Source organism: Puma concolor, chromosome D1 (assembly GCF_028749965.1).
Source record: "Puma concolor isolate L17-30 chromosome D1, mPumCon1.1.hap2, whole genome shotgun sequence".
Lineage (NCBI taxonomy): Eukaryota > Metazoa > Chordata > Mammalia > Carnivora > Felidae > Puma > Puma concolor.
Genome location: NC_141676.1, coordinates 98,027,428 through 98,048,380, shown reverse-complemented (window position 1 = coordinate 98,048,380; position 20,953 = coordinate 98,027,428). Strand labels below are relative to the sequence as shown.

The following is a 20,953-nucleotide window of genomic DNA, read 5'->3' as shown; positions in this document are numbered from 1 at the left end:
TTGGTTTATGGCCTTGCTGGACAGACAGGAGCCTGGAGACATTAAGTGGCCTGCATGAGGTCGCTCGGCATGTCTGTGGGAGGAGAGCAGCGGCTAAGGAGGCCCGATCACGCGCTGTCTGTGTGAGTGTCGTGTTTCTGGCATGGCCAACTTGTCTGTGCTTCGGCCCCCAAAGTCCCACATCCTGGGAGCCTCCTCAGTCGGAGGTGGACCGGGATGGCCGGTCACCCCACGAATTGCCACTCTGCCCAAACCCGGGTTCTCACGCTAAATATTTGGGTGTATCTTCCCAAGAAGCCATTGAACAGTCCAAGTGATAAACTATTCTGTAATGAAATACGTGATAAGATTCAATGGAAAGGAAACGCAATGCTTGGAGGTCATAAATAGGAGTGGTAGAGATTTCCCCCGTCTGTATACAGGCTACGTTGAAGCCTTGGCAGCTGGCGGTGAGATGTTCTGATGTGAAAAGTTAATGCAGAAATAATGACTCAGAGGCTGGAGTCGGTGGTGCCGGGATAGGAATGATCCAGACTTTCTTCAAAGAAGACTGGGAACACGGCTCATAAGGCCCTGTCAGCAGGGCAGAAGGGAAAGAGCCTGCCCAAGTGAGGGACTGGGTGGGTGTGTCGGAGAACGGCCAAGTCATACATATTCAGTATATAAAAAAGGGCTGGATCTGAAATCCCGGAAGGTTTGCTTTTAAACAGATTAAAAAAAACAAGACAAAACAAAAAACTGTCCTGATGAACTTGTAGCAAGTTGCATGAGGAATGACAGCTGAATGCCGTCCTTTTCTCTGATAAGTCTGGTCGATGAAAGGAAACACTCGGTGTTTAGGTGTTGTTTCTGTTCGTCCTTCCCACCTCTTTGTTTCTGCCCCGTCCTGACATAGTTTACGACGCACTCGGTGCAACGTCATTGGCCAAAGGGCTCTCCAGAGATAGTGTCCGAGGGAAGATCAGAATCCACCAGCTAAGGTTTTAGCAATGGTAGGACTTGCTGCCCTTGTGCCCAGAGTGGTGCGACATGTGATCGGTGTCCCCCAGCATTGTCCGAGGAGCGGGGCCAGTACTTGCTAGCTCGGTCACAGGGCAGAACTTGGTAGCCCGTGGAGCTGGCGTGTGGCTGAGCTCTGGCTCTGTAATCAGCCTGCCTGGGTTTGGATCCTGGCTCTGCTGTTCATGAGCAGTCTGACCTTGAGCCGAGTCATTAACCTTCTTTTGGTCTTCTCATCTGTCAATGAGAGAGTGCTTGCAAAACCTTGCTCCTCAAAGTGTGGTCTGTGAATCAGCAGCCAGGAGTATTTTCTTTTCAAAAGGAAATTTTTTTTTTAATGTGTGTTTATTTTTGAGAGAGAGAGAGAGAGAGAGAGAGAGTGTGCGCAAGTTGGGGAGGGGCAGAAAGAGAGAATCCCAAGCAGGCTGTGCGCTCACAGCGGGGCTTGAACTCATGAACTGTGAGATCACGACCTGGGCTGAAGTTCGATGCTTAACCGACCGAGCCACCCAGGTACCCCACGTTGTATTCTGTTCCTTAGGGAGCAGTGCCTTAGAGAAGTCAGAGGGGACCAATCAGTGCAGAAACCTGTGCTTGGAGAAAGACCATGCTGTAGATGCACAAGATGAGTGGGCACAGGGTGTTTGCCCAGATTCGCCTGGAGATCATAGTGGGCAGTGAGTCAGCAGCCTGGTACCACCTGGGGACAAGACTGAACCAGAATGTACCGGTGGGGGTGCAGTGCAGAGACCATGAGGCCGTCAGCCTTCTTGGCGTTATCTGTGTGCTGGCAGAGGCCTTTTCTGGGCTTCCTGGGTGGAGGAGGGTGGATAGCTGTGCACAGCCCTCAGCCTGGGCTTTGCCCTATGGAGCTTAGTGTCTAGGTTAATCCAATAGAAATAAGAATTATGAGGACAGGATCGGGGCTCCTGGGTGGCTCAGTCGGTTAAGTGTCCGACTTCGGCTCAGGTCATGATCTCACGGTCTGTGAGTTCAAGGCCCATGTGTCAGGCTCTGTGCCGACAGCTCAGAGCCTGGAGCCTGCTTCGGATTCTGTGCCTCCCTCTCTTTCTGTCCCTTCCCTGCTCTCACTCTGTCTCTCAAAATTAAATAAACATTAAATATTAAAAAAAAAAAAAAAAGAATTCTAAGGACAGGATAAAAAGATCGTGTTGGGATTGTTCAACCTGGAGAAAGGAAGAAAGGTTGATGAGTCCTTTACAAGAGCCTGGAGGTGTAGGAGGGACCCTCACATACTTAGTCTTAACTTCTAAGGAGTATAAGTCCTAAAGAGATGGGGTTTGTTTGCAGGTGTGTATTAAGGAAGAGCTTTTTGGTAGTGAGGGCTGTTGTACCTCTGAGTATGAAATGGGGCTGAGAATCCCAGAAAGGACCTGTATTTTGTTAAAGTTGGTGTTTTATCCCTTCTCCTGCACTTCTACTGCCCAGCCTGGAGATTCAGCGTATGATCTTCTTCTGTAACAGAGCAACGTAAGTACGTAGAAGAGAACGTTCTCTTAGAAGAGTAACTTGCAAGAGTGGAAAGACCACTGGAACCGGGACTGGAGGAACCCGTTAAGTTTTGTCACTTACTAGCTGTATGACCTTGGGCTGGTCGTGAACTTCTCTGAGTCTTAGTTTTTGTGATCTCTTAAATGGAAATAATTCTTCATTCACTCACTGACTCATTGCTGTCATTCTTTTTTATTCATTTATGGGATCCATTCATTTACTTCGCTCTGTGGTCTATAATGATACTAATGCGAGAAATCTTTACCGAGTACCTGTGATGTTTCGGGTATGCCGAGGGAGGCAAAGGTGAGGCTAACCCACAGAATTTTTAAAGTTGAGCGAGAATTTATATCGAAGAATATCATATACTGAAAAATGCTACCCTAATATGACTTATCATCATGTGTGCTTCTGAGGAGGTAACACATAGGGGATTATCCATTTTTGGGATGTTGGAGCTGGAGGGGGCTGAGTTCCCTTTTTGAGAAGCCATTAGTTTATTACTTGTGACATGGGAACCTAACGGGGAGTCTCAGTGTCCATTGTGGGTCAGGAGAACGGAAGTGAGAAAGAACTACTTTATCTTTTTACCCACTCAAATTGTCTGCAAAGTTCTCAACCTGCTGCATTTCTGAAGCCATTTTTATGGTGGCCCCTTACTGTGGTGCTTGGTAGTTGGGAGCACACATGTGTAAACATGAGTGTTCGTAATGGGGTTTCTTCCACGGTGGCCCAGATATGGGCACAGGCTCTATCTGTGCTCTTCTAACTTTGACATCTAATAAATATTAACGCCCTGTATATACTCTCCATTCCTTTGATTTTTTTTTTTTCAACGTTTATTTATTTTTGGGACAGAGAGAGACAGAGCATGAACGGGGGAGGGGCAGAGAGAGAGAGGGAGACACAGAATCTGAAACAGGCTCCAGGCTCTGAGCCATCCATCAGCCCAGAGCCTGACGCGGGGCTTGAACCCACAGACCGCGAGATCGTGACCTGGCTGAAGTCGGACGCTTAACCGACTGCGCCACCCAGGCGCCCCTACTCTCCGTTCCTTTGTACCTGCCTTGTGTAGTTCATTGTTTCCATGAGTTATTGTTTGCAAATATTTGTATGCTTACATCGTGTGTAAAGGGCCTGTCTCTGTATATCTCGTGCTTAGCACAGTCCTTGCCTCCTGTCAGATCCTTAAACCGTGTTTGCTGTTGCATCAATGGGCCTGGTGGCAATACCCTTATGAGATTAGTCTAGTCCTTCCTGCTGTTGTTGGGATGCACCTGTCATTTTTCTTCAGCGCTTACCCCAATGCTCACTAAGTATTCTTAATATTGGATTCATCAGCCAGCCTTGTTTTGAATCCTCTGATTATGTTAATTTCACGTTGCATAGGTAGCAAGTCTAGGTGCAAAATACCTGCCGGCTTCTCTTCCGCCATCTGTTACCCCAGGTGTAGTGGCTTTGGGATTTCTGGCTTTGGAGGCAAGCAGCCTGGATCACAATTCCACGCTGCTGCTTACTATCTCTGTGGCTTTGGCAAGTGACTAATCACGTAAGCCCCCCCCCCTCCCCCCATGCCTTATCTGTAAAGTGATTTTAATCATTGCATTTGCCACGCAGGGCTGTGGTAAGAGCTACCTGAGATCTTTCACGGGACGGTGGTACAGGATCTGGCACCTCGTAAGCACACAGCGAACGACAGTTATTCTTCTGTTTTATTACTGTGGTTACTGGGTAGCCAGAGACCCGGAAGCAGGAGAGAAGAAAATACCGCTGGCACGGGCACTGCTCCTGTGGCTGTTCTCCCGAGCTGTATGTAGCATTAGCCAGCGTAGGCCAACTGGGCCAAGGATCTGGTGCCTATGCATTTAACCTCCCTGCATATTTAATCACTCAGCGCTTTCTTTCTCATCTCTGGGGCTACTCTGCGGAGGCCCGGGAGGGTTTTTGTTTTTTTTTTTTTTCTTTTCTTTTTTTCTTTCATCTTCCTCGGTGCTGTAGGAACAGAACTTCCCAGCAGAGGATTGAAGGATTAGATTACCTTTTGGGGACATTTCGACAGATGGCAAAACAAGTTCCCAGTCCCTCCCCTCCCCTCCCCAGACAACCACATTCTATCTGCCGCTGGATGTAATTTGTTAAACACTTAACCCGGCCGTGGGGAGGAGGTCAGCCTCGTCGCCATCCGTGGGTCTCCCCCTGCAGGGGGGTCGTGTCTTGGCCGCAGAAAGGAGCCTGTGTAGCAGGCATTGCCCTGCCGTCCGCCCCCCCACGTGACTGGACGGAGAGGTGCCCCGCTTCTCCTGTGTGTGTCATCCCTTGGCTTCTGTCGTTTCGTGACACCGGGGGCCTCTCACCCACACTTGGGATCCAGGGCGGGATGTTCACAGGTGGGGTCTTTTCTGCGGCGTTTCTCACCAGCTCTGTCTTCTTTGCCCTCTCCTCCTCCCTAATCCAGGTGTACGTGTCTTATGACTATGGAAAATCATTCAAGAAAATTTCCGAGAAGTTGAACTTCGGCGTGGGAAACAGCAGCGAAGCCGTGATCGCGCAGTTCTACCACAGCCCCGCGGACAACAAGCGTGTAAGGAAGCGCTGTCCCACCCGTCGTGACTTCCTGGGGCTTGATTCCATCCGGGACGACTGCTCTGCTAAAGGGGGGCTGGCAGAAGGACTTCCTTGTCATCTGTTTGCACCTTGGCAGTGACTGTTTTTCTGCCAACCTTGGGAGAACACGGTTGTCAGGGTGGAACTGTGCATAATCAGGCGGGCCAGGTGCCTGCCAGGCGGGATTTCTAGACAAACCTGTCGGGCTAATGCGCAGAAAATCTTCCAGCTAATGAGCTGCCCTACTCACAGGTGGCAAACGCGTTACCCATGCGCGCCCCTCCCTCCCCCCAAACCTGCACCAGTGGAGGAAAGAAAACCAAGGCTGCAGACCTGCTGTGCCTCCTGATTTGTTTTCCCAGCTGGCTGGCCTGGGGCTTTGTTTCTGCAGCAGAACCCCAGGCAATTAGATTTGGAGGGAGCATTGATTTGAGATTGTCCCGGGTCCCAGAGAGGCGGCTGCAGAGGTGGGGAGGACAGGAATCAGGCAGCCTGCAAGGTTAGGGAGCTTTAGCTCAGAGACTTGTATTTGATTGCTTTCTTCCCCACCCTGGTGAGTCCTAGCTCACTTCCAGAGTTAAGACCACTGCTTCTAAGGATGCTCAGAAACCTCTGAGGTAAGCATAGCTGCTGCTTTTTTTAAAAAAAATTTTTTTTAATGTTTTATTTATTTTTGAGACAGAGACAGAGCATAAACAGGGGAGGGGCAGAGAGAGAGGGAGACACAGAATCCGAAGCAGGCTCCAGGCTCTGAGCTGTCAGCACAGAGCCCGATGCGGGGCTCGAACCCACGCACCGTGAGATCATGACCTGAGCCGAACTTTTTTGTGCATCCAGAAAGGAACAAGATCCATAGGCATCTCGGCCAGGTTAAACCTCCTCCCTGCCCACCCCCAGCGCTGGCTTCTCCCATTTCCTGTATTCAAAATATTTAGCCACTGGTATGGCACTGACCAATCAGAACAGACCCAGTCTGGAGGGAGCTGGGTCCTGAAGGCCACGCTGCTGGGCCAGGCATTAACCTTTTAGTTGCTGGATTGTGGGATAGGACCAGTGGCCTGGACCCTTAGGAGGGACCACTCCTGGGTTTCAAGGAAGCAGCTATTTACTAATGGGTATAGCAACAATGAAAAAAAAATTGTTTTTAATGTTTATTTATTTTTTAGAGGGGGTGGGGAGGCGCAGAGAAAGAGGGAGCCAGAGTCTGAAGTAGTCTCTGAGCTTTCTGACGCGGGGTTCGAACTCATGAACTGCGAGATCATGACCTGAGCCAAAGTCAGACGCTTAACCTGCGGGGCTACTCAGGCGCCCCTAAAAACATTTAAAAAAAAATTTTTTTTTTTTTAACGTTTATTTATTTTTGAGACAGAGACAGAGCATGAACGGGGGAGGGTCAGAGAGAGGGAGACACAGAATCTGAAACAGGCTCCAGGCTCTGAGCTGTCAGCACAGAGCCCGACGCGGGGCTCGAACTCACAGACCGTGAGATCATGACCTGAGCCGAAGTTGGACACTCAACCGACTGAGCCACCCAGGCACCCCTATTTTTTTTTTTTAAAACTAAAATAATTATTACTGGTACGTCGTGGTTCCTATCAGTCCTGCCTGATCTTGAAGAAAAGCAGCAGTTAGGAACAAACTCACCTCTTCCCTAACTCCCTCCGCGCTGAGAAACAAGGAAGGGGTGCTGGAGGGAATTGGCTCTGTAGACAAGATTGCCGGCCCTTTGCACCACGCTGCCCACTGCACTTGGCCAGGCAGCCCTGGTGCTCGGGGCTCCCACAGTTGGATGGGCCCCGTTGCCCCCAGGGCTTGACTTCCGTGAGGTGAGGAACCCTGCCCCAGGGTCCAGCTTGCTGGCTGTGCCACATCTCCCACGGAGAGATCTGTATGCCCCCCCCCCCCCCCCCCCTTGCCTCTGGGAATCAAATAACTCTCAGATTACTCACTTTGTCAGGCTGTGCCTGTTACCATGACTTTTTACACATCGCCCCAGAGCTAACTCTCACTGCAGTTGTGGCCTTGGAACCACCCTGTTGTCCCTCTGGAATCTTCCTTTTCAGCTCTCTCTGCCCCCTCCTCACCTCCCACTGCAAGGGCACAGAGGTCTGCAAGCAGGTTCTGACTTCCTTCCTGCTTGTCATGGGTTGTGGCGAGCGGCTGCCGGGCCCGCATGCACGTCTCAGTAGTCAGAAGACAGGAAGGATGATGTTCTGGGCTCTCGAAGATGGTTTGGTGCAGGGGGGAGAGGGGCTTTTGAAGCAACAGGTCTGAAGAAGGAGCAGGGCAGGGGCCAGGGTGCTGGGGCGAGCAGGAAGAGAACTCCAGGGGTGGTTGTCAGGGAGTCTGAGGTGCCCGGGGGGACGGGGCATGCCCGCGGGGCATGCCCTCCCTGGAAGGTGGTATATCTTGGGTTTCTCGTGGGAGAGAGGGACGTGCTTTGCAGTCGGTGGGGAAACAGAAGAGGAACCGCCTTCTTGGAGAACCTGGTGGCAGGTGGAGGCCGAGCCTGGAGCAGACTGAGTGGGTTGGAGACACAGCCTTCTCTGCTGAGTTTCTAGTTCCCCAAAGAAGGTGGTCACCCCTCCCCAGACGTCTCAGGAAGGAAACCGTGACTCTCGTTGTGCCCGTTACTTCTGTTACTTTTGCCTTTGTCCCTTGGAAGGCAGATTGCTCCACCAGACCCACCACTTCCTGAGAAAAATCACGCAGGCTGGGTGCCTTACTGTTAAGTCCTGGGTGCGGGGCCCAGGCACGTCCCCTGTGTGAAGATGTTAGGGGGGCTGTCAAGGAGTATGGTTTGAAATGGCTGAAATGACCATCAGCAGCTGCCTGGAAAGGTGAGGATGTCACACAAGGGCCACGTGGAAGCCTGAGGGGCTGTGTACCTGTGCAAGGGGAAAGGAAGTGCTGGGTAGGCGAGCAGCTGTGGCCCAGTGGTTTTGCTTCATGATGGAGATGGAATGGCTCGGGGGGTCATGTGAGTGTCTGGGTCTATTTTCGTACCTGCCAACAGCCCCACTTCCTTCTTCTCAGCCTTGTGTGCTGCTTCCCTGAAGCAGTGCACAGCCCTGGCCACCCGCCAGTGCTGCTGGCCTCACAGTGCCCCTGAGGTCAGCCACGCAGTGTCTGCATACGCCTGGGGCTCCTTACAAAAGGCCCCCGAGTGTGCAGCCAGGCTTCCCGGCCTCGAGAGCTGGTCCTCTCTCTTTCCCTTCCGGAGTTATGTTCCTTCATTGCCTCCTGTGTGCCCTTTGTCCTGTCTTTGTGCTCTTGGTTCCTCCCCTCAGAACTGGAGAGAATCACTTGTGCTAAGATGGAGGTGAATTCTGTAGCTTTTTTTTTTTTTTTTTTTTTTTTTTAAGTTTAAAGTGAGAGAACGAGAGAGAGCAGAGGAGGGGCAGAGAGAGAGGGAGAGAGAGAATCCCAAGCAGGCTCCGCACTGTCTGCAAGGAGCCTGATGCAGGCCTTGAACTCGCAAACCGTCAGATTGTGACCCGGGCCAAAATCAAGAGTCAGATGCTTATCCGATGGAGTCACCCAGGTGCCCCTTCTGTAGTTTATGTTTCTAGACTCTTTGTAGTTTGAAGAGGAAACATAGGTGTTTGTTTTAATACATTTTTCAAAAAGAGTTTATTTTGAGAGAGAGAGAGAGAGAGAGAGAGAGAGAGAGAGAGAATGAATCCCAAGCAGGCTCTACGCGTGTCAGCGTGGAGTCCGACATGGGGCTCGAACTCACGAACCATGAGATCACGACCTGAGCCCAAACCAAGATCCGGATGCTTCACTGCCTGAATCACCCAGGCACTCCACGAAGAAACATAGTTGTAAGCCAAGAGCTGAATATTCAGTGACTGCCGACAGGGTGGGGAAGGTGGGGATGCGTGAGGACGCTCCTGAAATCACATCGCCCAGGAAGCACTTGGTAGGTCGGGTTGGCTCTTCCGGCAGATCTGTGGGGCTGGCCTCGGGCAGACTTGACAGCCAGGCAGGCTGGGGACCAAAGGCAGAGTAGGATGTGCTGTACTTCCTGTCACGTGCACACGCAGCACGGTTATGTAACCACGTGAAGCCACACGTGTCCGAGTGCCGGCTGGAACCCACGGGTGTGTGTGGGGCTGGGGATTCAGCGAGGTTGGATCAGGGAAGTAAAGGCCTCACGGGGTACTTGGGGTTGGAAATGGAGCTTCAAGGACAGGCATGATTCCAGTAGCTACGTGGAGCTGGCGGGAGTCGAAGAGGGGGAACAGGCCACGGGCCGAGACTTCAAGGGGCCGGCGTATGTGGTTTCTGTGCAGGCGGTGGGGAGATTCACTTCTCAGGGGTGGAGCGTTTGCACCGCGGTGCTTTGGGGTATCGGGCAGGTGCTCATCTGAAGATGGTCGTGTTGGCCTTTGGCCTTGAGGACAGTAGGGAGCCATAGCAGGGTCTGAGTAAGGGGGCTTGCTGTAAATAGTGTCTTATAGGGAAATGTGTGTCCTGGCAATATGCGGGATGCATTAGAAGGGGAAAGATTAGGGGCGCCTGGGTGGCGCAGTCGGTTGAGCGTCCGACTTCAGCCAGGTCACGATCTCGCGGTCCGGGAGTTCGAGCCCCGCGTCGGGCTCTGGGCTGATGGCTCGGAGCCCGGAGCCTGCTTCCGATTCTGTGTCTCCCTCTCTCCCTGCCCCTCCCCCGTTCATGCTCTGTCTCTCTCTGTCCCAAAAATAAATAAACGTTGAAAAAAAAAATTAAAAAAAAAAAAAAAGGGGGGGGAAAGATTAGAGAGGGGCCGGGAAGGGAACCGTCGTGGTAATACAGGCATGAAGTTGCCCAGTTGCTCAGCCAGACCTCGAATCACCCGCTGAGCGTTTCGCACCCTGCCAAGCCCTAGAAGGCATGAGAAGGACCAAAACCCAGTGCCCGGCACCGGTTTGCTCGTGGGCTCCACCAGTAGGAAGTGGGCCACGCTTGGCAGCACCGGGGATAAAAAAAAAAAAAGGAGAGCGGAGAGTGTAAAAAGGAAAACGTGGCCGGCTGGGTGGCTGATTGGGAGTGGGGGCCGAGGGAAGGCAGTGGAGTGCCACCCGTAATGGTGAGAACTCGGGCCGGGGGACGGGGTCGCACGCACAGAGCTGGGGACGTGGCCGGAAGGTGTGGGAGGGCTCGGTTTTGGACCCGGCGAAATACCTCGGCGCGTTAGAGGGGAGATGCCGAGGAGGGCAGCAGTCAGGGTGAGGCCGTAGATTAAAGGTCACCACACGCCTGATCGTGCCAGAGGAGGGGAGTCGAGGATGGGGCGGTCAGGTGTGGGGTGTGCTGGCATGGCATGATTCAGCATTGCCACGGGGCGGGGGAAGGGAGCTGCCCGCAAAAGCCTGAGGAGCGGAGTAAGAGAGGAGGCGCAGGAATGAGCCCCGGGGAACAGTGTGCGACCTCGGCATGAAATTCAGGAAATGCTGCCTCTGTTGGAGCAGGAGAGGGAAGGCTTGGTGGATGGACTGTTCAGGGACGGGCTCTGAACCAGCCAGACACCGATGTAGATGCTGCCTCCTGGGTCACCTTGGCCAGTGAGCTTCTCTGCACTTCAGTGTCCTCGGTCAGTAAAGGAGATGACACGAATAGCTAAAGCCCTGACTTGCCGTGAGTACCAGAAGGATGGAATTTGGTAAGGCAGGCACACGTTTGCAACTCAGTGCCTGGCGCACGCTGAGCGCTCCTGACACCTTTTGTTGGATTGTTTGTTTAGAGTAAACCCCGTGCCCCACGTGGGGCTCGAACTCACGGCCCTGAGATCAAGAGTTGCGTGCTCCCCCACCTGCACCAGCCAGGCATCCCTGTTCTTGCCGCATTTAGCTGTTATCAGGAACGATAATAAGCTAATTTTTAGATAATGATCTAATAAGCTTAGATAATAAGCTAATTTTAGATAATAATCTAAATTTTTAGATTTTTTAAATGTGACACCTGTCGAAGCCATGGAGTAGATTTCTAGAGGAGTCTTTTTATTTACTTTTATATTATATTTTAGTTTTTGAAAGTTTATGTTTGAGAGAGACAGAGACAGACAGAACAGGGGAGGGGCAGAGAGAGAGAGAGAGAGAGAGAGAGAGAGAGAGAATCCCAAGCAGGCTCAGTGCTGTCAGCGCAGAGCCCGATGCAGGGCTCCAACTCGCGAAACCACGAGATCATGACCTGAGCCAAAACCAGGAGTCGGATGCTTAACCAACCAAGCCACCCAGGTGCCCCAGAAATCTTTTTAAACCGAGAACACTCCCTACCTTAGGAACCAAGATGGTTTCGGAGCAGGAAGATGGGCTCTGTTACTTCTAGGGAACGCCTTCGTGCCAGAAATCATGATGGTCCTCTTAGGATCATGACTGTTGTTACAACATTGCATTTGCTTATGGTAGTTTTTGGTTTCAAAACATTTACTAGCCTCTCTGGTTAGATTTAATTAGGCTCCTGCAGACTTTGGAGTTTTGCATTAGGTGCTGTGGAGGAAACAGAAAAACACATAGAGCGTGTTCTTGGGAATTGGGGAGGGAAAAACCAAAGGGAAAGGAGCAGAAGCAGCGTGCAAGCGAATGCAGAGCATTAGGACGTGCCTGAGCTGTTAGCACCAAAAGGATTCTGAACAGAAGATTGATCTGGGTCAGATGCAGCCAATTAGGGGGCGTGTGCTTGAACGGATTCCTTTGGGTTGTTGATTTCGGGGACTGGCTGGCACCCGAGGAGCTGGGTCCCTCTTGCTCCGGTTCACGGTGACCCTCTGAGCCGCCCTTGCCCTTGTGGGAGCAGGGAGGCTTTCCTTCAGATCTCTCCTGTGCGTTCAAGGCCTGCCACCGTCTGTGCTTCGTGATCCGATCCCTCAGGCCCTCAAGTCCGGGCTGGACTTTTTTTTCCGCCCGCCCTTGTTCCCAAGCGCAAACTGCCTCAGACTCGGGATGTTCTTTCCCTGTGGAAGTCTTGCCCTCCTTTTACAAGGGCCGGCTCTTCCCTGGAGTCCTTTCTGGTCTCCCAAACTGGAACTGATCTGTGCTCTGTGCTCCTCGTAGGACTCTGTCCATGGTGTCTAACTGAATCGCATTTTCCCTCGAGTTGTAGTTATCCACGGTCGTGTCTTTCTTTCTGCCACTTCGGACCCTAAGGATTCTGTGTTTTCACCGTGGCATCGTACCATCTGGTCCGTGGTGAACATTAAACGCACATTTGTCAGGTTGAATTGCCTCCGCCCCTTCCCCTCGAGAACTCTTTATTTATTTATTTATTTTGAGGGAGAGAGAGAGAGAGAGAGAGAGAGAGGAGTGTGAGTGAGTGCAAGTGGGGAAGGGGCAGAGAGAGAAAGAGAGAGAGAGAGAATCCCAAGCAGGCTCCGCACCACCAGTGCAGAGCCCGATGCGGGGCTCGAACTCATGAACCGTGAGATCGCGACCTGAGCCGAAGTCGGACCCTCGACCGGCTGAGCCGCCCAGGCGCCCCTCCCCTCGAGGACTCTTTGGGTTGGCCGTCACTCTACAGTCCGGCTTGTGCAGGGGCTAAATAGGGTGCCACCCCTGCTCCCCCAGGCTGTTTCCTGCCGTGCCCCACAGTGAGTCTGCCGGCCCCACTGGCTGCACGGTCCTCTGAGCTGCCCTGTCACCTGGCCTCGTGTCAAGGAGAAGCTCATCTTCCTAGATGGGTGTGACTTCAGGGATTTTCCTGGGAAGACATGCCCCGTAGCTGCTCAGAGGATGGAGGGGTAGTAGAAACAGTCCTGTCTGGTCCAGCAGGTCTGAAGAGCAGGACTTCTGTGTCCCCGCTGCCGGTAGCCACCGTCCAATTGTGACCGAGTGACCTGCCAGAGAGGGAGAATGGCCAAGTCAGCTGAGAGAAAAGAAAGGAAGGCTTGACTCGCACCGTTACCTGGTTAAAGGAAAGCAGTCTTTGGCTCTGTCCCAGCCCGTGCTGCACCCCTTCCTTCCCTGAGCCTTGCTTGGCAAGCACCGGCATCTCCTGGCCCGGGGATGGCGAGGAAGCCGCACGGAGGCCCCACAGGCCCCCAGCACCGCACGCGCTGTGAGAAGCGGGGCTGTGGGTGGCCCTGGCCAGGTCTGCTCTGAACTTGCCTTTGTTTTGTTTTTTTTTTTTTTTCTTCTTGCAGTACATCTTTGCAGATGCTTATGCCCAGTACCTCTGGATCACGTTTGACTTCTGCAACACCCTCCAAGGCTTTTCCATCCCATTCCGGGCGGCCGACCTCCTGCTGCATAGCAAGGCCTCCAACCTTCTCCTGGGCTTTGACAGGTCTCACCCCAACAAGCAGGTAAGGGAGCTTCTGGAACATAGTCAGGTGGGGCTTCTCGAGTTTTCTGCTCTGTCCGTGTGGATCGTGTGGCCTCTGAGTGACCTCCCCCGGCCCCTCCCTCCCTCCTCCCCCAAGCTTAGCCTTTGTAGCTATTATTTCACTTCCCATGGCTAAGGAAAACTAGATCTCCCTGGCACTTTCAGAATGCATCCCGGCCAGGGGGTGACGCCAAGCACTTGGCAGGCCCTGTTAAACATCGTGCCTTTCTTGGTGTAGATGCACCTTTGTGGGTTTTGGGGGTAAATCGAAGCTCTAGAAATTAACCAGAGAGAGCCAGCTAAAGAAGGGTGGACTCTGAGCTCTGCTGGGACCCCTTAGTGAATTTCTGTTCCACCTTTCCCATCTTCTACTGTAAACACACTGATTTTGTACCATTTAATTAAAATGACCATTAAATTTAAAATTTTTCTTCTTTGTGCGTGTGCGTGCATATGCATATGCAAATATAAATGTGTGTGGTTTTTCCTCCTTGAACCTGGATTTGAAGGAAAGCAAGATGGGGAGAGAGCCCCTGTAGGATTTATATCTCAAGGTTGAAACTTGCCAAATCGGCAGCATTGGTCTGGTCTAATCCTGTGAAGCCTGTAGACCCTGTGGGTTTGGATTAATGATGACTTTTGAATGGCTTTGCTCAGAGGAACCTTGGAACCTTTCTCTTTCTTTGCTGGTTGTTTAACGAAAACACGATCTGTTTACACTTACTTGCCTTAGGGAGTAACCTAAGTAAGGCTGGGTCAGTTTACCAGTATAGGTGGATAATTGTTTTTTTGTGGTCCCCTGCTGCTGCTGCTGCTGCTTTTTCTTCTTCTTTTTTTAAGTTTATTTATTTATTTTGAGAAAGAGAGAGAGAATCCCAAGCAGGTTCTGCTCTGCTGGCACGATCCGTGAGATCGTGACCAGAGCTGAGATCAAGAGTCGGATGCATATCCGATGGAGCCACCCAGGCGCCCCTGCTTCATAATACATGGTCACCAGGGCCAGAGGGGCTCAGGTTCGGTGTTTGGAAGTTCACGGGCTTTGGCAAAGATCAAGATCGGCAAGTTAATTACTCATGGCCATATCCTTTGTATTCAAGGTGTTTCCCTTTGGTGCTCTTTGCCTCTGTGCCTAGCCAGTGTTCTCTCTGTTCTCCTTTAGTCACCATGACCCCTTATGGTTTTCTTTGTTTGTTTCTATGAATATAACTTGTTGTCAGATTGGCTTACATACAACACCCAGTGCTCATCCTAACAAGTGCCCTCCTCACTGCCCATTACCCACTTTCCCCTCTCCGCCCCCCATTAACCCTCAGTTCTCTGTATTTAAGAATCTTGTGGTTTTCCTCCCTCTCTCTCTCTTTGTAACTATTTTTTCCCCCTTCCCTTCCCCTATGGTCTTCTGTTAAGTTTCTCAAGATCCGCATATGAGTGAAAACCTATGATATTTGTCCTCTGCCTGACTTACTTTACTCAGCATAATACCTTCCAGTTCCATCCATGTTGCTGCAAATGGCATGATTTCATTCTTTCTCATTGCCAAGTAGTATTCCATCGTATATATAAGCCACAACTTCTTTATCCATTCATCACTTGATGGACATTTAGGCTCTTTCCATCATTTGGCTATTGTTGAAAGTGCTGCTATAAACATTGGGGTACAAGTGCCCCTATGCATCAGCACTCCCGTATCTCTTGGGTAAATTCCTAGCAGTGCTATTGGTGGGTCATAGGGTAGATCTATTTTTAATTTTTTGAGGAACCTCCACACTGTTTTCCAGTTTGCATTCCCACCGACAGTGCAAGAGGGTTCCCATTTCTCCACATCCTCTCCAGCATCTAGAGTCTCCTGATTTGTTCATTTTAGCCCTTACGGGTTTTTAAGGACACTGTTTCCTAAGCGGGAAGAATGGAGTGTAATCCTTTTGTTTTTACTCTGCCTGAGGGCTAGTCTTGAGTAAACTGTAATTTCTGATGATCTGTAAATGGAAGATAAGCCCCAGTCATTTTTTTCTTGTAGTTCTTGAGGTCTTAGTAACTATGGGGAGGAACTTCCCTCCCTGCCCTTGTTTGTATTTGGAGTAATCGAGCTGGCCCTGGTAATCTCTGTCCCTGTCTTCACAGCCAAAGTGTTATTTAAGGTGGGGATTGAGGGCCAGGCCATTCAAGTGGTGGGTGCTGCTTGGATCCTGATTCCTTCTTGTCCTTTTGGTCTTTACAGCTGTGGAAGTCGGATGATTTTGGCCAGACCTGGATCCTGATTCAGGAACACGTGAAATCCTTTTCTTGGTAAGTCGTCCATCGAAGGAGTTAGAATTACATAATCACCTTTTTTGAGTTCTGGCTCCTTCATGGAGGACACACCTACCCTCACCTGAAATGCAAAGCCTGTGGTTCAGAAAATGCACGCTCCAGACCTGGGAATTAGAGGTACCAGTATAATACACCCAGTGTGGGAGGTGGTGGGGGATGAGAAAGGAAGGCTATTTGTGAGAAAAGTGGCAGAGCTTTTGCGTTTTTCAATCCATCAGGGGACCCAGGGGAATCTCCAAGCACTTGCATGGATTAGAATTTCTAACGACCTTCACTCTTCGAGCATGATAACAGAAGTGTGGATTTTTCTGTATAGAAAATTCATTCACTTGTTCATTCATAACTTTTTTTTTTTTTTTTTTTTTTTTGGCGTTTGCTGAATATAAAACATGCTAGATGCTTTAGGGTAGATGTTGAATAATTTATGGCCAGAGTTACTAAGGAGACCGCAGCTTAGGAGGTAAGAAAAGACATTTTGTGCACAGAACACGTTTGGAAAGAAGCACAGAAGTCATGGACGTAGCAGGAGAAGCCAGAGGAGGGACACAGTTCTTTCCAGATGGGAAGGCCACAGCTCCATAGAAAAGCTTGCTGTTGAGTGAGGATGTGTGCGGCAGGCTGGAGGTCGCCGGAGGGCGTGGAGGTGTGCGGGCTGGGATTCCAGGCAGGAACAGAATGGCCCGAGGCAGAGATGAGACACTGTGGTCTCGGGTGGAGAGCACCGAGTCTGACTTTTGGACCGTATGTTGGGGGTGAAGTTTGGGGGAAGGGATGTGGGTATCCGAATCTGCAGTGCTTGGTAAAGGAACCTGGACTGAATTCTGAAAGCATCGCGGAGCCATTGTAGGGTTTTGGGAAGGGAGAGTGAAGTCAACAGAGCCGCCCTTCAAGAAGTACAGTTGTTTCTAGTCCTACTTGTCCCTGGTCTTTCACAGTTGCAGGATGCGGGACGCAGCCTTGAATACATGGATTTGTCCCCGCGTGGGCGAATGTGCAGAAAAGGTTCCCAGGGAAGGATGTGCTGGGTCAGTGGGTCACTCCACCGGTTCAAAGTTGATTCTTCCCAGATAGATACTTGACCTTCACTGCCCCCAGTCAGCTACTCCTGTAATCTTCCCCATTTCACTTTCTAGTTGGACAGGGCAAGAACTTTGAGTCGTCGCTGATTTCATGTGTGTTTCACGTGTCACATCCCACCTACCAGGAAATCCTGTCGTCTCTTCCTTCGGTTTATATCCAGGATCTACTGTGTGGCTGCTACTTTAATCCGAGCCACCACTGTCACTCATCAGTTGTCCACCTGGTCTTTCTGCTGCCACTCCTGTCCTTCTGCAGTTAATTCTCAGTACATGGCCTGGTTGGTCTTCCTAAAAACAGGTCTGATCTTGTTCCTCTCTCTGCGTTGAACCTTTTAATATGCACCAACGTTTCTCTCAGGTTAGTACCAAGTACGTTCCTACCACAGGGCCTTTGCACTTACTTTCCTCCCTGCCGAGACAGCCCTTATTCAAGATAAACGTATTGCTTACTCCCTTACTTCATTCAAGTCTGTTCACATAACCCTTTCTAAATGAGGCCTATCTTTTTTTTTTTTTTTTAAATTTTTTTTTCAATGTTTTTATTTATTTTTGGGACAGAGAGAGACAGAGCATGAACGGGGGAGGGGCAGACAGAGAGGGAGACACAGAATCGGAAACAGGCTCCAGGCTCCGAGCCATCAGCCCAGAGCCTGACGCGGGGCTCGAACTCACGGACCGTGAGATCGTGACCTGGCTGAAGTCGGACGCTTAACCGACTGCGCCACCCAGGCGCCCCTAAATGAGGCCTATCTTAAGGATCCTACTAAAATTGCACCTCCTCTCCTGTCATTGTCTGTACCCTGCTCTATTCTTTTCTTGCGTAGCATTTACCAAGATTTTTAGGCTTATCATTTGTCTTTCTCTCAATAGAAAAAAAGCTCCACAAGGGCAGAGGCTTTGGTCAGTTTTGTGGACTGCTATATCCCCAGTGAATAAAGCATTGAGATTGTGACTTTGGTAGAGATTGCCAGATCTTCTATAGAGAGTACCGCATTTTGCTCTCATCTCAACCACATAGAATGGTGCCTCTCTCCACAGCCAGTATGTTAGGTAAGACATGCTTACCCTTAGTTTGCATTTTATTGTGAATGAGTTTGAACATCTTTTAACCTGGTCAAGAGTCATTTTTCTTTCTTTTTTTGATGACGGCGTGTCTGTTCACGCCCTTTGCTCTTTTTCTTTTTTTTTTTTTTTTAATTTTTTTTTTCAACGTTTTTATTTATTTATGGGACAGACAGAGACAGAGCATGAACGGGGGAGGGGCAGAGAGAGAGGGAGACACAGAATCGGAAACAGGCTCCAGGCTCCGAGCCATCATTCCAGAGCCTGACGCGGGGCTCGAACTCACGGACCGTGAGATCGTGACCTGGCTGAAGTCGGACGCTTAACCGACTGCGCCACCCAGGCGCCCCCCTTTGCTCTTTTTCTATTGATCGGTTAGTCTTTTTATTGATTTCCAGGTGCTCTTTACATATTTAAGGTTAGTCTTGTGAAATGACATATCACACATGTATGTTCATTTGTATTTATAATTCTCGGTTTATCATTTGTCTTTTGATCTCTCCATGTAGCGTTAGTTATCACTAAACGCAGAGTGGCACATACTGTTTGTGCTTCCGTTAGCTCTTTATTTGAAGAGGAATGTCTTCGAGTTGGTACTGCTTCCTTGGCGAAGGCGGTCAGTCAAGACGGAAGGAGGGGTCTCCCAGCTGAGTATCTTCAGGCGCCCCTGGACTTCCTTTTCAAAGAGGGCCGCTGTTTCTGGTCCTTTCGTTACTTTCCTTGGGCAGCGGTTGTGGCGTCTCAGCGAACTTGTAACCACAATCTTATCCAAGTATAACCTCTACCCCAGGAATACCACTAGAGCTTTCTTTTGCCTTCTTTGAGTTTTATTTTTATTTATTTATTTAGGTTTATTTACTTATTTTGAGAGGGAGAGAGAGCGAGTGAGCAGGGCAGAGATAGAGGGAGAGAGAAAAAATCCCAAGCAGGCTCCACACTGTCAGCATGGTGCCCGATGTGGGGCTCGAACTCACAAACTGTGAGATCATGACCTGAGCCGAAATTGAGAGTCGGACACTTAACTCACTGAGCCACCCAGGCGCCCCTGCTTTGCTTGAGTTTTAAAGGGACGCATTGCCCTTTGATCTGTTTAGGTAACCGTATATCAAGAGGGCAAACCAGCAGGATGACCAAATAAAGGAACATCACGCTTGGGAATTTGTATGTTGTACCTTTTGCCTCCGTGCAGATACGCAGATACCTTAGGGGAAACGACCGGCTTATCTTATTTTAGATAATCACACGTCTGGTGTCAGGGCATTTCAGGCTATTTGGAGGATTTCCCCCTAGGATTTCCCATAATATGTGAGAGCGTAATCTGACCTCTCTGCGAATAATGGCACAGACATTTGTTCAATAACGCGTGGCAGCCTGGGAGCAGCAAGAGTCAGGAAGACCAATGAGCTGTGTAAGCCAGAGCTGGAGACGGGCAAGACGGGACAGTGGGAGGGCTATGGGGGAGGGACTCAGAGGTTGCCGGTAGAGCATCACGAACGGGTGTTCCGTGAGGCCGGGTGAGGCCAGGTGACCGCGCTCACAGATGGGAGCAAGGCTCTGCATTCTCATTCCAGTGAGGGCAAAGAGAACCAGAAGTAGCGGAAGGCAAAGGGGAGCGGAAGCTTGTCGGTGGCCTGGCTTTCGGAAACGGGAGGTCCGAGTATGGATTGTGAAAGAGAATTGGGAGAAGGGTCCCGGCTCTTTCTATCTCTGGATACTGCCTGCTGCTTTTGTTTAGGAAAGAATAATAGAGGTGAGCTCTGTCTCAAAATAATCTGAGTCAAGGTCCCTTCCTCTCTGCCTTTTTAAAAATACCTAGCAGCTTTGTTTTAATTTGCATATCCTCTAGGGTAGAGGAAGTACTTTAATCAGTACTTCTAATTGTGGAAAAGCAGAGAACATGCCACAGCACCCCCACACATACGCACCCGGAGCAGAGCGTCTGATGATCCCACATTGGGACCAAGGCTGCTGGCTTCTCCAGTGCCCTGCTGAGACTCTGGATTGTGGGGCCAAAGTCAAGTCTTCTGTTTTCTCTCTTGCTTATCTCCTCCTTCCTCCCTTCCTCCTCCCTGCTTGCTTGCTTGCTTGCTTGCTTTTTCTTTTTTTTAACATTTATTTATTTTTGAGACAGAGAGAGACAGAGCATGAACGGGGGAGGGTCAGAGAGAGAGGGAGACACAGAATCGGAAACAGGCTCCAGGCTCTGAGCCATCAGCCCAGAGCCCGCTGCGGGGCTCGAACTCCCAGACCGCGAGATCGTGACCTGAGCCGAAGTCGGACACTTAACTGACTGAGCCACCCAGGTGCCCCTCTTTCTTTCTTTCTTGGAACACATACTCTTGACAGTTCATCTCTGAAGGAAGTCTATGTCAGAGACTTCATTATCCTGAGAGCCATTGTGAATATGGCCCTGTGCAAAGACAGGTACAGAAGCGAGTCCTGCCTTTCCTTGGCCATCACTGCATCCTCCCTGTGAAGCTCTCGTCCCGGTTCTTCTAGTTATTTCCCCCACATGTTGAATGGTCTGCCTGGCCTGGGGTCTTGGGAGAGTTAGGAAATCTGGGGCAGATTCATCGTCCTTCCAGCTGTTGTTTGGGGCCTTATTTGGGGTGGGGGGGGGACCCCGGTTCAGAGATTCTTCTCGAGGGAGTTTGATCTAGTCAGCGTTACAGTTTTTAAATAGCCTTTGTACCGTGGTCCACAGGTTGCATGCAGCAAGGTTCAGGTCAGCTGGGAGCCCTGTAGGACAAAAAGAAATCTAAGACGTGGCCTTTAAAGCATCTGTACTTTCTCTAGGAGGCTCAGACACGTTATGGTGAACAATAGATTACAGTGAATAAAAGGCACCACTGTGAGTAAGAAGCACCACTGTGTCAAGTCACGAGAGTGATTCCAAAATCCACCCACCCAAAGCAGCTTTGTACCTTTGTTTGAAACTCAGATAAAATACGTATGAAAGGCTTGAAATTGAACACTGCGCAGATACATTGCCTGGGTTGGGAGAAGGGTGGAGAGCTTTGGCGGGGAGGGCTTCTTGGAAGAGGTGCCTTGAACTTGACCTCAGAAGATGAATAGGATTTCGA

The 20,953-nt window shown here is 50.4% G+C and overlaps 1 protein-coding gene across 3 annotated transcripts in view; it reads left to right on the top strand.

Moving 5' to 3' along the window:
• SORL1 (sortilin related receptor 1) overlaps positions 1 to 20,953 on the top strand; it is a 173,187-nt gene that overhangs the window by 19,922 nt on the left and 132,312 nt on the right. For all 3 annotated transcript variants that reach the window (XM_086678837.1, XM_086678836.1, XM_086678835.1), the window contains exons 3-5: positions 4,967 to 5,092; positions 13,238 to 13,399; positions 15,638 to 15,705. In XM_086678837.1, the coding sequence (XP_086534963.1) occupies positions 4,967 to 5,092; positions 13,238 to 13,399; positions 15,638 to 15,705 (356 nt within the window). The remainder of the gene's footprint in view (positions 1 to 4,966; positions 5,093 to 13,237; positions 13,400 to 15,637; positions 15,706 to 20,953) is intronic.